Here is a 12,479-nt window from a genome sequence, read left to right on the forward strand (position 1 = left end):
GGCCTTTGGCTTGGAGCCAATTTGATTCCCTCCCTCCCTCTCTTTCTTTTTTCTTTTCCTTCTCCTCCTGCAATGAGGCTACATTTTAATATTTTAATTTAATGTTGTATTTTATTTTTGTTTTTAAGTTGTAATCATTCTTCTTGTTTTTATTATTGTTTGTAAGCCACTCTGAGCCCGGCCTTGGCTGGGGAGGGCGGGATATAAATAAATAAATAAATAAATAAATAATAATAATAATAATAATTATTATTATTATTATTTATTCAAAGGTGTTTTTTCCATTCTCCATAACTTTTGTGAACTGAGTTATTTAAGAATGCTTTTTAAAGGAGAAACATAAAAAATATAATTCAGGTTTTTATTTTGAAACTCTTCCTTTGTTCCGTATTTTGTATTTTTTGGTTTGATCAGATTTCTTCTACTAAGGATACATTAATTTCCAAAAACATACAACATATTAAAGTGTGCATGTTTCTGTGGTTGTTAATATTGAATATACATTTTACATTGCTGATTACATTTTAAGTAAGCATTGCTTCTTTTGCAGTTTCAGAATCATATAGCCATTCATGTAATTTCTAAAATTTAATACATTTTTTTTTCTGAAATACATTTGTTTGGTCTCCACCAATATTCTAATATTATCCCCCCCCAAAAAAAACAACAACCCTAGATGCATCCCAAATTCTCTAACCAAGTTTTAATCTAAGGAACTACTGAATATTTTCCAGCAATACAAGGCTTTAGTGAACAGATTATGTATTAGATAAGAGTTGTCCCAATACAGCCAAAAATCAGTAATTCTAGGACATCAATCTGCATCCTGTCATGAAATAAAACACCCTCAGAATATCAGTCCAACAAGGTCTTACTCATGGAAACTTCCAGCACTTTGGAACATGTTTGGAGTAAATGTAGTCTTCAAAGGCAGCCTCTCTTTCATACCCAACCAGGCTATTAACTAACTGTAGTCTGTGGGCTGTTATTTCTCGTTTTTCAACAATCAAATCCAAAGGTTGAACAATCCATGATTTTTTTAAAAAAACAACAACCACCAAATTCTGTGGTGTAACTTTTTAAATTGTTGCTTTTATCTTTCTGTTTGCCGTTGTATTTTTATCTGCTGGCTTGCATTATTTTGTTGTGAGAGCCAGTGTGGTGTAGTGGTTAAGAGCGGTAGACTTGTAATCTGGGGAACCGGGTTCGCGTCTCCGCTCCTCCCCATGCAGCTGCTGGGTGCCCTTGGGCCAGTCACACTTCTCTGAAGTCTCTCAGCCCCACTCGCCCCACAGAGTGTTCGTTTTGGGGGAGGAAGGGAAAGGAGAATGTTAGCCGCTTTGAGACTCCTTCAGGTAGTGACAAAGCGGGATATCAAATCCAAACTCCTCTTCTTCTTGTTGTTAATTATGTGTGTCATTGAAGGGAAGGGTATCAATTATTTTTTATTTCCAGCAGTCTTTTCCATCTGAACCTGATTTGTAGTCCTAGATTAAGCCTCATTTTCTTCTTTCCTGTTTGTTTTTGAGATATTATTTTATTTATTTTATGCATTTACATAGCCATCCTTTAACAATAGTAACCCAGAAAGTCACCCTGCACTAGAAACCAATAACCTCCAAATGTTAGAAACCCCCCAAGCACATTAGAAACCATATGATGGTCAGAAAACTATCCAGCCAGGCTCTTCCCACCAGAAAAAACAAAGCAGTTTACATCTCTCTTGCCAGGCTCCTTCCCTTCTCGTAAGCCACCACTTCCCTATACACCCTGAGAGTCTTCACAATTTGCTTTTGAAGCTAAATTTAGATTTAACGAAGCAGGACTTCGTTTGAAGCTAAATTTGGATGTACCAAAGCAGGACAACAAATGGTGCATAGGAGCAGGTTGGACTAGGGCCGTGAATGGAAAGGGTCTGTGGGCTAGCTGCAGCCTCTGAGCTGGCAGTGCCCACCTCTGTCTTAGCTGGTGAAGCTCTGACCATTGTGTGAACTATCAAATGCAAATGTAGTTGGTGTTCTTTTGGTCATCTTTATGACAGTCTGTTTTTAAGAAACCTAAAAGGTATGGCTCACTTAAACTCAAATAACTAAGACATTTTCTCTTCTTTGAGCTAAGAAATTAGGATTTAGCCTTTCCAACATTCAGATCTCCTGCCCTTTTACGAATTTTGTTCCATCCAAAAATTATAGCGTTATTTCATCTTCCACTTGGGGATTCAGTCATTTAAATTGTGCAAAGAGCCGAAATCATGAATTATGGCTGGACCTAGGGGCAAAGCCGTTATTTCTGCCAGCCAGTGCCTCTGAATGTTCTGCAAAAGCAAGAACAACCTGTCTAATATGGCAGATGACACTGCTCCCCATAAGCCAGAGTCTCTGCATGCGTATTTATGGAAATTAAACACTGCTGCGCTTCCCTGAGAAAACCACTGTACATAAAAACTCCACTCCTAGGTCCACCCCCCCCCCAGCTCCTGTCTATCAGCTGCACACAGTTAAATCTTCCCGTTTCTTCAACTCTCTATGTCCCTTGCCTTAGGCAAGTTTTCTGTTTTTGACACTCATCCTAACAGAAATCTTCATTTGTTCCAGACCATAGTCCAGCAAGCATCTGTTTTTTAATGCCAGGGCTAACTAGGCAAGTACATATGATCTTTCCCTCCATGACAGAACCCTGCGATATATTTTTCTTCCTTCCCTGCAGAAGCAGCATCCTTCACAAACCAGTTTTTTTAGTAAGTCTCCAGAAGATAAAAGAAGGGAGATGATGATTTGTGGCTCCAGCCACAAATGCATTCTGCTACAGTAGGCGCTTGCCAAGAGGAGTTCAATGGCAAATGAATGGTCAAGGCCCCTGCAGAGATGGAAACACAGGTGAAAGCAGATGAAATGATTCATAGAAGCAGTAAAGGCAACAGAAAAACTCAACCAGGCTTGCTTCTTGGTAGATACGAAATAAAGAGGACGTTTTAAAATGCCACTGGGAAAGAAACAGGGGCCATGATTAAACACCCCTCAATTTTATACTTATTATTCCATTTCAGATCTACTAACTACTTCAGGCTTTTTCTTCAGTTCATGTCACACTTTAGCTTTAGCTTTTGATTTTTCCATAATCTGTCACCACATCTTTTCCGATTTGCTTCCCTTTCAGCTATTAATGTTACAAATTTTTCTAAAATGTAATGTTTCTCTTCATTTAATTTCAAAATTTCCATCATTTTATTCTGCTTTCCAAACTGTTATCTTGTGCATCTAGTTTACTTTTTTCTTTCCTGCCATTTCTTCAAATGCCCCCTGCCCAACGTTTAACCCTCAGAGCATTCTAATACTTTTCTTTAACTGCAGTCCTCTGCATATTTACTTAGGATGATGTCCCATTGATTTTAATTTAGCCAAGCGTAGGATTGCATTGTAAGTTTCCTAAATCTTCAAAAGCTTTAAATTCTAAATGTTTCTGTATGAACTGTACAAAATAGTTTAAGAAGGTAAGAAGAGCTTGCTGGATTGGGCCAATGGACCATCTAGTCCAGCATCCTGTTCTCACAGTGGCCCACCAGATGCCCGTGAGAAGCCTGCAAGCGGGACCTGAGTCCCGGAGCCCTCTCCTCCTGGACCACGAGGCAGGGCATATCCATCCTGGCTGGTAGTGATTGATCTCCTCCACAAACTGGTCTAATTACTCTTTCAAAGGCATCTGGGTTGGTGGCCATCTCTGCCTCCTGGGGGTCCCATAGTTTAGCTGTGCACTGTGCGAATAAGTACTGTCTTTTATCTGTACTGAATCTTCAGTTCCCTTGGATGTCCCTGGGTTCTCATGAGGGAGAGCTTTTCTCTATCCATGCTCTCCATGCCACGCACAATTTTATAAACATCTATAATGTCACCTCTTACTTGACTTTTCTCTAAACTAAAATGTCCCAAATGCTGCACCCTTTCTTCATCCCCTTAATCATTTTGGTTGCCCTTTTCTAAACCTTTCCCAGCTCGGCGCTATCCTTTTTGAGGTGAGGTGACCCCAACTGTACACAGTATTCCATATGCTGTCATACCACATATTTGTAAAATGGCATTATGATATCAACAGTTTTATTTATTAGGTTGATTAGTGTCTAATTTGGGTTTGGGGAACCTTTGGCTCTCCAGATGTTACTGAACTACAACTTCCATCATCCTCTGCCATTGGCCATGCAACCGGGGGGCGGGAGGGGGGAGAATTCCCAACACCTGATCTAAATAATTCATAGTTATTCAATTTTTATTTTTTCCAGTTCCGCTAATACAGTTAATTAATTCCATTAATTTAGCTGCTGCTCTCCAATACAGTGGACCCTCGGGCAACGTTACCTTCAGGTAATGTAACTTTCGGGTTGCGAACACGGCAAACCCAGAAGTGTATCCTTCCGGGTTTCACCGCATGCGCATGTGCAGAAGTGCTCTATTGTGCCATGTGTGTGCGCAGGAGCAGCGCCTCTTCTTACAAAATTTTCAGGGTTGTGCACGGACCCCCGGAACGAATTAAATTCATATCCAGAGGGTCCACTGTAACAACAAATTCCCAAATAGAAAGCTACCAGTAATTCATTAGTTCATACATAGAAACAATTTATCATCTGTTTTCTTTGGGTTCATTTTTAAAAATAGATAAATAATTGAAATCTAAATAATATTTGTAATTGAAGCAAATTATGATTTATTCTACAGGGTTAAACACAAATACTGTAAGTGTGTGTGTGCGCGCGCACACACACACACGCACACACACACACATTATCACATCAACAAAAAATTAAAGCCCAAATAAAAAGAAGGAGAAAGTGGTCTGCAACTCATACACAAAAATAAGTGAACTATTTTCTTACCTTCACAGAATGTAAAATTCAAAACAAGGAGATAAAAAACATAGTCCCAGTCAATGGAGCCACTTTGCAGAGATCAACATATTTTTTCAATAGTCTTAACAATGACTGGTATCCAAGCTGCCTATAATGGTATTCAGTTCAATGCCCAAAACTCTTGCAAAGGGCCCTTTTGTGCCTTCTCCTTCTAAACTTCTGGCATGCCTCCCCACTTCTCTGTAGACAGGCTCCCTGGTAGACTTCATAGTCCCATTCTTTATGGGGAACAACAACACCAAAGACATGTTCTTTGTATGAATTTTTTGGTGAAGCCCCCTGGTCACAAATTATTTCCTTCCAACATTAATTCAAATAGCATAGCAGACGGTTTCAACTGCTAGCAGGATTTAAATTATAGTAAAGTGGTCCATCATCAGTGCTTTAGGGAGTGATCTGCTGGTGTTCTAAATCTGATAGGCATGGTGCTGTCGTGCTGAAACCTGACTCTGTTGGATGTTTGGTAAAAAAAAGTATTGTTACTTTTTTTGGTAAAAAAAAGTTTGGTTAAAAAAAAGTATTGTTAATGCATTTGTCAAATTAGTCCAGGCATCGTTTTAGACTAGACATTCTGTGGAAGAGCTTATTTTTGACCAACTGAAGGAACTGTCAGTGGAGAGAAATCAGCGTAGTGTTTGTTGTAAAACAAATGAAACTAGTTTGAATGAAAATATTGCTGCAGTTGCTGGCATGAAAATTAAAAAAGGAAAGCTCCTGAGATATCTTGCACAGGTTGTATTTTTTATATTTCATTGTTTATAGTTCAGGATTTTGTTGCCATATTTGTAGTAACTCTAGGAAGTCTGTTTCTAATCACTTACGCCTTTCCTTTTTAAATAGGTCTTCCTGTGTTTTCAAAAAATTGCTGCTGACCTCCTTGACGTCAAATTAAACAAAGCGGAAATAGAGCTATCACAGGTGATGTTTTTGAGCATATTGCTTTGACTAGCCGATGTAGATTTTCTTTTAAATGTGTGAATTAATGATATATCTTACTCTGAGGTATGGCAGATTTGTTTCTTTGCTTTTCTGGACAAACTCTTACACTCTTCCGCTCATAAATTGTTTTCTAAAACCTTCCTCTGAACATGGTGTCAAAGCTTTAGAGTTCAACACCATTGTTTTCTTGCATATCCAGAGATACCCATAACTCTCCAATTTTTTCTCACTACCCAGAGAGCTACTTCAGGCTCATTATGGAGTTCTCACATAATTTTTTTCTTAAGCTGCAGTTAAAGTTTTTGTGAGGCTACCTCACATACTGGGGAGCAGGATGAAGTTATAAGTAGAGTGTTAATCCCAAACGTTTGCATTTCCTTAGTAGAATAGTATCCTGGCCCTGTTTAAAAATTGTAAACCATTAAGTTGATGATGTGACATTAAGATTTGTGCAGCATAAGAGATGTCCTTGCTCCCCCATGGCATCCCTTGACATTTGGATAGATTTAGGACTCAGTTCTGCACTTTATTTATTTAGTAATTCTCTAAATCATTTCTATATCATCGTTCATCCAGTTTGCATTTCAGAGCAGTATATGACATAAAACAATGATGAAACCGTGGAGGTGTTATGTTTTTTGTTTTTGCTAGTGAATATATATTGTTGTTAACATGCAGTTAAATAAAATAATGAATCTCCCAGACTAACAACATTTGGTATACAATGAAATAGACTTGTCTATCAAATCTGCCAATCCGAGAATCTGATAAGTTACAGAACCTGGACCTTTGGAAGACATATTAGTTCAGATCTGGAGATGGGTATACACAGTGTACCAAAAGGGTAATGTTATTTCTAACTGAGCTGAAATTCTTTTAAAAGTCCAAATTGTTTTAATCTAATGCCATGTAGTGGCTTAAACATAGGTCACTAGCTTAGATATTGTAAACAGCATAGGATTTAACCCAGCTTTTTGAGCAACAATTGATTGCTCAGTGAGTCTTAGAATTCTCTCTCAACTGCAGCAGGAAGCATGCTGCAAAGAAATTAAGTCCTGTGAGGTCAGATAACACTGTTTAAGTGCAGATAACATTGCTCTTTTGTTAACATCTTCATGAAACTGAATTCTTCTCATAATACTGTGAGTCCTGGAGTCCAGTGAATCATAACTCTTGTCTACCTGATTAGATAATATGATGATGATCAGTCAGAAGTCAGGCAGAGCACATAATTAGATCATAAATTCAGAAGCTTTGTCACCTGTATCTCTTACCATTTCTTATTTAGAGAGAAGTTATCTTAAAAAAGAAATATTTATGCAATTAGGTAATCTATACTTTCAAAATATGTAAAAATATGCTTGGGCTGCAGTCCTAAATATAGTTATTCTTAACGGTCTTATTGAAATTTCCGGAACAGCTGTGAAAAAAAGCCAGCTTACGAAAAAGTTAAGAAAACAAGTAACTCAGGGAAACTTTGTGACTTCTCTGAGAAAAGATAAATTATTTTATTTATTTAGACATATTTTTAACCCACTGTTCACCACAGAACAATCCTAGGTCACGGGTGCAATAAAACAAATAATTTAAGCCACATAAGCAACAGCCATAAAACATAAAACCAAATCAATGCAACATAAGCCAGCATAACAACCGACTCAGAACCAAAAGAGCTCAAAACTCTTGGTCCTGGGACGGGAGGAAGACATTCCATAGGGAAAGCACCACTACAGAGAAGGTCCCGTTGAAGAGAAAATGGTGTGATTCTGAAAAGGTTACTCTAGAAGAAATCTATTTTATGTTTCCTTTTTGAATATTGTTTTGTTATTAAATACAGTAAGCCCACAATTTATGCAGGGGTCACATTCCGGGGATTGTGGATAGTCAAAATTGTGTATAGTCAAAACACATTGGGTTCAATGGTGGGTGGGACTGGCAAAGTCTTTTCCCCCAAATGCCCACCTGTTTCCACTCCCCCCCCCCTTTTTTGCTAGGCTTATAAAACTGAATGCACTCAAGTTAAATGCATGTAAATTGCAGGCTTACTATACTTACAAGGTCTTTTAAAAATTATGTTATACTAAATACTATTGAAATCTATTATCTGCAGCAAGGAGTATACAAAACATTGCAGTATGTAGGTGAAAACTCCATGGCTGCATGAAATCCAATCACCTCTTAGGCAGAGGCTCATTTTGTGACTTTTTTTGTTTCGTTACAAATATATCTATGTATGTATGTATGTATCTCACTTCTGAAATTTAAAACAATTTCCAAGTATCGCTTGGACACAAAACAGTTGTTTGTGACCTATGGGAGGAATTCACAGTCATGCTATTATAATCATTTTTCAGTGCAAGCATTTTTGCATTCTCCAGACCCCCCCAGAGACAATTTGCAGGCGGGGAGGGGGCTTAGGGGAGCAGGGGAAGCTCCATTGCACTAGTGGGGCTCATTGCTCTGGCTCCCACTCGCACCCCATTCAGCTGAATCTGGCCCCATGTACAGAAAGGGCTGCAGGTAGAAATGGGGGGCGGGGGGGGGGGAGAAGCTAATCCTCACATTTTCCCTCCTCTTAATTTTCTGATCCCTCTCCACTCAATAAACTTTTCTTACCTCTGCTGAGATTAAACTTCATTGATTGCTTTGATGGGCTTGGGCTTTGTGAGTCAAGCTTTTCCTTTAGACAGATCTGCATGAAGACTTTGCAATGCATGTTTTGCAGCCCAAATGCACGTTCTTGTACTCATGCATGGACACTCAAAGGTGCAAGTGCTGTGATGATTCCAGGCATTCCTGGTGCTCCGTGTTGGAGGATGGGGATCAGCTCAGGACTGTCGTTGGTGAGGTCTTCCCAATAAATGTTTTGCTCTGAAAGGAGTGAGCGGGGACAGATATTGCTTCAGAGACTCTTCCCAACAGCTGGCAAGTGCTGCATGGTGTCTGGAATGCGATGGCTTTTGTTTGTTGCTGCTGTTCATTTGTGTCGGTCTTGTCTTCCTTTCTAATAGTTGATCTGTGTCTCTCTGTTTTTTCACTCGCCTCCTTGTTCTGTCTACTGCTTGACATGTGGCTGCAGCATGTTGTCAGGGCAGAACTAGTGAAGTATCCTGAAGAAGATAATCAACAGCAGAGCACTGCCAGCTGTCAGAGTAAAGTCTGTTCAGTGCAATAGCTCAGGTAGTGTAGTAAAAAGACAGTGTTTTAACAAATGTTACTATTTCATTTGCTTGAAATACTAACCTTGATATTGTGTTTCCTTCTGATTTGTGTATTTGCAGTAGCTAATATTTTGGCTCCCAAACGAGAGAATATTAGGTGCACTAAGCCCCAAGGAATTCACCTTCCGATTTCAATTGGATTTGGGTGGGACAAACTTTGGGACCAACAGTTGCAACCTCCTATAGCATTTCTGTGCTAGATTGGAAACTGCTTTTTGCCCGAGTTTCAGGGACGACTTTACAGGTGACAGAGGGGATCACTTTTGGAAGCAGAAGCTCAAAAGGGGAAATGCACGAATGGGACTAAAGCAGCCACAGATACTGTTGTCCACTATCAAGTCCTAGGAAAAAAGAAAAATTATAATAATGGTGGAATAATGTACTCTATTCTCCTTTTTTAAAAAAGGAGAAGAAGAAGGTGGATGTAAACACATGCAGTTAATATTTTTGCCCTGTATGAAACATGTCACCCCCACCCACCTGCTTTCATATTCCTTATTAAAAATATCTGGAATTACTTGCAAGAAGGCAAATGCTATGGAGACAAGGGAGTGTGTGAGACAACTGAGTCACCATTCCCTTCCCAACTGAATCATGCATTTTGACTAGCTGGGGGTGAGTGTGGCTGAGGATGTGCACCTGAAAGCATATATGCACATAGAGCTAGCTTGGGATGAAAGTTTTGCCATGTGGCACTGATTGGTGATGAAGCTGCCAGCATCACCTGAGCCATGGGAACTCCTTCAGAGTGAGATATCCACACTAAGTGACGTCATTCTCTCCTAATTTTACAGGGCTTTTGTTTTCAGTGTTTTTTTTGTTTTTGACTATTTTTAATTCTCTTGTGTGTAAATTGTCTAGAGATGGTGTTTTAGAATGTGATTAATGAATCAATAATAGCAGTAATAGTGATAATCATAGGCTTGGTTTATTGCAGCTTCAAAACAGAACTCTGAAGAGTGTGTTTGTTTGTGTGTCTGTCTGTCTGTGTGTAAATCACTTTTAAGGGGAATCCCACACAGCTGGAAAAAAATCATTTTTCGGTGTCTAAATTCAAACTTTACAAAATTTCAGGTCAGGACTAGTAAATATATCGCTGCAGAGTAAGTGACAGAAAAACGCTACAAGCTAGAGCCCTTTCCCCCCTCATGTGGAACAAAGGAACCAGTATTTAGAACTGGAATCAGTACTTGCTTATCATAACCCTTTAATATTTATAAAAAATACTTAAATATGCACTACGTGCTATACCAAAACATGAATGATTTCTGAGAACAGCAGACCACAGCATACCTTTTCTCTTTCTTGTTCTTTTTAAATGTTCCATATTTCATAGTCCAGTCATTAACATGTGAAATGTTTTACTAGCACTTTGGAGCAGTGTTTCCTTCGGATTCGCTTGCTATAACCTCTTCTGTTTTTCTTTTCTCTCTCTCCTCCCCACAGAGTGTAGTGAAGGCGGATATTGTAAACTATAGCCAGGAGCCCGTGACAAGAACAGTTAACTCTCCTAGAAGCTCAATGTGTACAATTCAGTGAACTTTTTTTGTATTGATCTCCTTTGGCAGCCATACTACCTTTGCAAAGACGTTGCCCGGAATGTTGTTTTAACAGTGAACATTTCTGTAGAGCGTTTAGAAGTTTCAAGAACTTACTACCCTTTTGTGTGTTGAAAAGCAGCAGGCAGTGTTTTTGGCTAGTCAAGATTCAAATGTTGGGACCACACACTTTGAAAAATTATGAGATATATATATCTATATATCTGTATATCTACAATCTTGTGAATTATATTTCAATAAAGGAATACAACTATGTATACAGACGCCCTTTACATATATTGTCACTTTGTGGGACAGGGAAATTAAAAATGTATAAATGATACAGGATAATCAGTGATGCTTGAAATACAGCTGTGGAGGTGAAAATAAATCTCTGCTTACAGACATGATTGTTTCTCATTTTGTCCTTTCGTTTGTTCGAAGCAGAGCGGAAGAGATCTCTCATTTTACCATTGTGAGCAACACATTGCCATGTCATTTAGAATAATCCATATTCATTGCTACATCGCAAGGTGTTTCAGGTCTTCTTCAAACCAGACGGGGCCCTTGTGCTTTTGTTAGTACACCAGATGGTCAAAAGGATCTTTCTTCTTCTGAGGACTGAATCAGTTTTTAAGATTTTAGACTAACAATTTTTGTGATTGCACCATAATTGACCCAGAGGATGAGAACATTTCTTTATGAAACCAATCTGGATTCCAGCTTAACATGCCACTCGGATATATAAGTATCCCCCCCCCCCCGCCCAGTACCAATACTTAAACCATTCAAAGCATTTCATATAAACTGCTTCCCAGATATTTACAAATTGGAATTTTCCTTAAATAGGAGATAGTAAAAGTAAAGTTTACATTCCTATCTTCTGCATTTAGCTCCCTGTAGAATGCAGCCTTTTCTGCCCATGTGGGTTTCCTACCCCACTTCAACTTCACTCAGTTTGACACTGATTGGATTTTAAAACGGGTGTTTCCAGCTGGTCAGTTGGTTTTGTTTGTCTTGTACATGCATTTTCTAGGGGTGGAAAGTGTCGTGAGAAGTGTTGAAATAAACTGTTGACTCAAAACTATTTGGTTTCAACGACTTGCCAGAACCCAAAATCCTAAGGAGTTACCAACTCAGGTTTGAATTCTACATCTTGGTTGAAATGGGTGAAGACTTACCACATTTAAAGCTCTGGATTCTTAATTGGCTTTGGCTTTATTTTTGGCATGGAATCCTGGTATTGTCTTAAGAGAGGCTAAAGTTAGCATGCCTACTAGTGAAGAGAAGCATTACTCATTTTTGTCCTTGTAGAGTTGGGCTCTTAAAAATCATTGGATGCCTGTGTTCTTGGATCTAACAATGGGTGTAAGCTAAGTTGTGTCGAGAGTGGAATACCAGATGAAGTAAAACGTATATAAGTCTTCCTTTGTATTGTCTGGATCAGAGCCCTGACACGGAGTATAAACATGAGCTCTGTCATCTCCGTGGGATTTTGAGAGGTATTTGATCTCCATGTAGGAAAAAATGAAGTGAGATTTCTGCATATATTCTTGTGTTTGTCAAAGATGAGGCAATGTTTTAAGATACTTAATGGAAACATTCAAGGGAAATGTTGATAGGCCACAAACCAACCCATTTGCTTTTCTCTCTGTCTTTCTCCCTTTCAGTCTCTCTATTGGCTTGAGGAAAAGAGCAGAGTGTGAACCAACATTAGCAAAATGGGTTACACTTGTCACTTAGCAGTGATTTCCATCAATAGGTGACAAAGGGCCAGATAACATTTCTTGCTAGATTCACAAACGTTAATTTCAGCTCCATTTATGAGCACTATGGTCGGTATTCAACTAACTACTTGCGCAGGTGGAACCCCCCTCCTTCCCC

The 12,479-nt window shown here is 38.9% G+C and overlaps 1 protein-coding gene and 1 long non-coding RNA gene across 9 annotated transcripts in view; one reads left to right on the forward strand and one right to left on the reverse strand.

The window, feature by feature from the left end:
• RAB28 (RAB28, member RAS oncogene family) overlaps positions 1 to 12,479 on the forward strand; it is a 65,144-nt gene that overhangs the window by 50,595 nt on the left and 2,070 nt on the right. For 4 of the 7 annotated variants that reach the window (XM_077934528.1, XM_077934527.1, XM_077934529.1 and 1 more), the window contains one exon: positions 5,738 to 5,815. In XM_077934528.1, coding sequence (XP_077790654.1) covers positions 5,738 to 5,815 — 78 coding nt within the window. Of the gene's footprint in view, positions 1 to 5,737; positions 5,816 to 8,561; positions 8,712 to 8,915; positions 9,017 to 10,503; positions 11,003 to 12,479 lie in introns of those variants that run through there. The other 3 variants (XM_077934526.1, XM_077934525.1, XM_028743114.2) reach the window with 3 other exon arrangements.
• LOC144328911 (uncharacterized) lies at positions 348 to 8,582 on the reverse strand. 2 transcript variants are annotated; one of them, XR_013394291.1, is made up of 2 exons: positions 8,453 to 8,582; positions 348 to 2,856 (listed from the first exon to the last, which is right to left on the reverse strand). It is a non-coding gene; the product is annotated as an uncharacterized LOC144328911 (long non-coding RNA). The 2 variants fall into 2 exon arrangements; XR_013394290.1 differs by having other exon boundaries at positions 348 to 5,346.

The sequence above is a fragment of the Podarcis muralis genome, chromosome 9 (genome assembly GCF_964188315.1).
Source record: "Podarcis muralis chromosome 9, rPodMur119.hap1.1, whole genome shotgun sequence".
In the NCBI taxonomy this organism is placed as follows: Eukaryota; Metazoa; Chordata; class Lepidosauria; order Squamata; family Lacertidae; genus Podarcis; species Podarcis muralis.